General features: G+C 40.6%; 1 protein-coding gene across 1 annotated transcript; it reads left to right on the forward strand.

The window, feature by feature from the left end:
• Nucleotides 1-736: 736 nt before the first annotated feature.
• On the forward strand, nucleotides 737-5,010 carry LOC119665066 (the record flags this gene model as incomplete). Its single annotated transcript, XM_038074386.1, has 1 exon — nucleotides 737-5,010. A coding segment is annotated over exon 1 (4,274 nt), but the record flags the coding sequence as incomplete, so codon positions are not given.
• Nucleotides 5,011-5,056: the final 46 nt, after the last annotated feature.

Below are 5,056 nucleotides of genomic sequence, written 5' to 3' on the forward strand. Positions count from 1 at the left end.
TACTTACAACCGTCGCTCAACAGTATTCAAATACTCTTATCGTTCTTTGCGCTGCATTGCCTTCTCTCTTAAAAAATTTAGTAAATTGTGTTCACTATGTCAACCAAAAAGCGAGCATCATCCCCACAAAAAAATGAAGAATTGGATAAACTACTCCAGCAGCGAGAAACTGTAGTGGCCAGTATCTTGCGTATTAAAAAAGTAATTTCTGAAAAAACTGTTGATTTAAACCCTGTAGAACTGGAATGTAGGTTGGACATTCTCAATTCATACATTAAACAGGCCATGACTTGCCAACAAAAAATAGAGTGTATCAACGAGTTTGATGTATTTCGGCCAGATCTAGAAGAAATCTGCGTTGCTTCGAAATCATTGTTTCTACAGGCGTTAGGTAAAAACCGCAAGTCTAGTATCCCTGATACTTCGCATGAATGCAGCAATCATCGTTCCAGGCTGCCAAGTATGCGTTTACCTAAATTTAGTGGGAAACATTCTGAGTACAAAAACTTCATAAGCCTTTTTGAAAGCTTAGTGCACAATGATCAGTCGCTAAGTGATATTGAAAAATTCAATCATCTCATTTCGTGTTTGTCTGACGAAGCTCTTGGTACAGTTAAGGCATTTCAACTCACTGAAAACTAATTACTCAAAGGCATTAGCTAGTTTAAAAAGAGTTTACGATAACACTTGTCTAATCTTTATCGATAGTATCTCGCAGCTTTTTGAACTGCCAGAAATGAACAAGCCATCTGCTTCTGCATTACGCAATATCATAGATACTGTTTCTGCCATATATGAGTCCCTATTGTCAATAGGAGATGATAAGAACATTTCAAATGCGATTCTTATTCATTTAGTCATGTCAAGAGTCGATGCCGCCACGAAATCTAAATGGGAGGAGCAATTAGATTACAATAAGCTGCCGCTCTGGTCTGATTGCGAGACTGCGTTAAATAAGCGATACCAACACATTTCTGCTGACGAAGCTTCTACGTCAAGGTCTCGATCGAACAGGCCAAAACAAGACAACTGGCAAGGTAAGAATGTAAAATCGTCACTTATGTGCAAGAAAAATAGTTCGCAAGAGGAAAGTAGATGTTTGTTCTGTAATGCGAAGGAACATGTAATAAATTCATGCTCCGCCTTTGCTGCCCTCTCAGTTACTGAACGGTTCAATTTCATTAAATCATCTTCGGCATGTATAAATTGTCTCAAGAAAGGGCACACGGTATCTAGATGCAAGGCGTCACGCTGCAGAGTGTGTAATCGGTCGCACCATACTCTTTTACACCAATATTCTACTAACACTCCTCAAACAGGTTTATCTTATAATCCAGAACAACCTATTATTTCTCGTGCCTCTGTGAATCATAGCTCATCGAATGACGATCAAATTATTCTAGCCACTGCAGTCATAACCATTCAAGGAAAATCTGGAGAGTATCAGCTGGCCAGAGCACTGCTCGATTCCGGTTCTCAAGTCAACCTTATAACCGAGGAACTTGCACAACGACTGCAACTAAAAAAAGAAGCGAAAACTCTAAACCTAATTGGCATTGGTGAAACAAACTCCACAGTACGGCAAAAATTACATGCCACTGTGAGATCACGTATTAACTCTTATGAGTTTTCTACTGATTTTTGGGTAATACCTTCAATCTCCACTTACCAACCCGACAAATTTGTGTCAATGAGTAATTGGAATGTTCCTTCCAATCTTTCACTTGCTGATCCGCACTTTCACAAACCGCAAAAGATAGATCTTCTACTTGGTGCCGAAAGCTTTTTCGAACTGTTGTCGATTGGACAAATAAAACAAGGTACTAATCTTCCAATTCTCCAAAAAACTTTACTTGGATGGATTGTATCAGGAAAATATAAAGATGTCCCAAGTAATGTATCTAAGATATGCAATTTAATACGCCTTCAAGAAGCAGAGTCAACAGGTGATTTCTGCTTAAACTCTCTTGTGAAAAAATTCTGGGAATTGGAAGAAATTCCCAAGGAGCTCACGGTCAAAAAATACACAATAGAACAACAACACTGTGAGACCAAGTTTCTCAACACAATTTTACGCTTACCTTCAGGGAGGCTTAAGGTGCAGCTTCCTTTCAAGTCCAACCCCAACCTTCTAGGTCAGTCATATGAAACAGCAAAAAATCGTTTTCTCTCACTGGAACGCAGGTTGTCGAAAGACTGTATGCTTCAGAAGCTGTATATGGAGTTTATGGCAGAGTATCGTGACTTAGGTCACATGACATTAACTACTGACAACTTTTCTTCGACACCTCATTACTATATACCGCATCAGTGTGTGTTGCGACCTCAGAGTACCTCGACAAAACTTCGCGTCGTGTTCGATGCTTCATGCCGAACATCTTCACAAGTGTCGTTGAACGACATTTTAATGGTTGGTCCAACGGTACAAGAAGAATTGTATTCAATCTTACTTCGCTTTCGTATGCACAAATACGCGATGACTGCTGACATTACAAAAATGTACCGTCAAATCGAAGTTGACGAGGCAGATCGCAATTTTCAGCTTATTCTCTGGAGGGAAAAACCTACGGATCAGATTAGCGTTTATAAACTGAACACAGTGACATATGGTACTTCACCTGCTCCTTTCTTGGCAACACGTTGCCTAAACTACTTAAGTGACCTGTACAAGAATTCTCATTCAGTTGGAGCAAGGGTTATCCGACATGACTTCTATGTCGATGACCTATTGACTGGAGCTGACAGTCTGAAGGAACTGGAAACAATTCGTACCCAATGTACTGAAATTCTTGATGCGGCTGGACTTAAATTAGCGAAATGGTTTTCAAACCATAAAACGTATGATTCGTCAGACTTCTTTCTAAATGTTAATAATACTGATTCCACAAAGGCGCTAGGTATACACTGGATTCCCCAGAATGATACGCTTAAGTTCCATGTAGACGAAAAGTTTCATGACTTGCGAGCAACAAAAAGAAACATACTATCAGTATCAGCTCGACTCTTCGATCCCCTCGGACTAGTATGCCCAATAGTGACTAAGGCAAAAATTTTATTGCAAGAACTTTGGCTTCAGAAGCTTGACTGGGATGAGTCAATTCCTATGCATCTCGATTCTAGCTGGCAAGCATTTAAAAGCAACCTGACTCAGATGGACTCTATTTCCATTCCGCGGTATGTTCATATTCATTCAAATATAAAATGCGATATTCACGGTTTCGCCGATGCGTCAATGAGAGCGTACGGCTGTTGCATCTACGTCCGAATTCATGATTCGAATGGGATTCATTCTGAATTGTTAACTGCCAAATCTAAGGTTGCTCCTTTAAGCACAAAATCATTACCCAGATTAGAGCTGTGTGCCGCTCATTTATTGGCTAAACTATGGTCTCGAATTCAGCCGTTGATTACTTGCGAAATCGGGGATGTTTATTTTTGGACGGACTCTGAAATTACACTTCATTGGATTAAAACTCACCCATCTACTTTAGCAACATTTGTAGCAAACAGAGTGGCAGAGATCCAAGAATGGACGAGCGAAGTTCTTTGGAGACACGTTCCATCAAAGCTAAATCCTGCAGACTTAGTCTCCAGAGGATGTGATGTAGATGAGTTGATTCACTCAATTTGGTTTCGTGGCCCATCATATTTGCTTCAAGATGCCACTAACTGGCCAAAAAATAGTCATTTTCCACTATCAACAGATGAGAAAAGTTTAGAGAAACGAAAGGTCAAGGTCGGACTTTTAGCAGTTGAAATTGAACCTAATGTCATTTCAAAACTAATCTGTAGCCAATCATCTTACCCAAGACTGCTGAGAATTTTCGCGTACATTCTACGTTTTATCACTAAGAAAAATGAGAGAGCCAACGCTTTTATTCCGACATCAAAGGAGCTTAATTGGGCATTCTTGAAAATCGTTGAATTTATTCAAAATCACGAATTCAAGGAAGAAATCGAAAAAATGAAGAAGTCGCATAAATTACCAGTCAGCATTCAAAAACTAACTCCATTCATTCATACAGTCCAAGATGGTTCTCGAACATGCAATTTGCTTCGTGTAGGAGGTCGTCTACTAAACGCACCACTGTCTTATGATTCAAAATTTCCCTTGCTGTTACCAAAAAAATTGCATTTTGTCGAGATTTATTTACGATTTCTCCATACAACCAATTGTCATGCTGGTCCAAAAGCCTTAGAAGTGCTGCTTCGTGAAAAAATTTGGGTCATAAATTCAAGCAAGGCATGCAGTAAAACCGTAAGAGCATGCATACATTGTTTTCGATACAAACCTAAGCTGTTGACCCAAGTAATGGGAAACTTACCTGCAGATCGGTTAAAGGCACTACGACCCTTTTTAATTAGCGGTGTCGATTTTTGTGGGCCTGTATACACCACTTTGAAAATTCGTGGTCGACCACCAGTTAAAATGTATATCGCAGTGTTTGTTTGTTTCACGTCAAAGGCTATACATTTAGAACTTGTAACAGATCTGACAACTAACTGTTTTATTTTTTGTCTTAAAAGGTTTGCCGGAAGACGAGGACTCCCAGAAAAAATCTATTGCGACAATGCGACAAATTTTGTAGGTGCCGATCGCAAGCTGAGAGAGCTGATAGAGGCGTTTCGAGAGCACAAGGACGATCTGGCATACTATGCTGCACAAAAGGGCATAGAGTTTGTCTTCATACCACCCAGGGCACCTCATTTCGGAGGATTATGGGAAGCGGCGGTAAAGTCGGCAAAACACCACATACAACGAACAACCAACAGTGCGCTTCTTACCAGCGAAGAACTGCAAACAGTGCTCGTAGAGGTAGAAGCCCTGCTAAATTCTCGGCCACTCAGTCCATTGAGTCAAGACCCGAACGACAAAGAGGCGCTAACACCAGCACACCTGTTGATAGGAGGTACTCTCCACACGCTGCCGCAAGAATCCGCGCAAGGCGTCTCCGACAACAAATTGACCACTTTGAAACGTTGGCGTCTGTTATGCGAGCTCAAACGGAGGTTTTGGCAGGCCTGGTCGAAAGATTACATCCTACAGCTGCAGCCC

Source organism: Teleopsis dalmanni, unplaced genomic scaffold (genome assembly GCF_002237135.1).
Source record: "Teleopsis dalmanni isolate 2A unplaced genomic scaffold, ASM223713v2 unscaffolded_contig_3397, whole genome shotgun sequence".
Taxonomy (NCBI): Eukaryota; Metazoa; Arthropoda; class Insecta; order Diptera; family Diopsidae; genus Teleopsis; species Teleopsis dalmanni.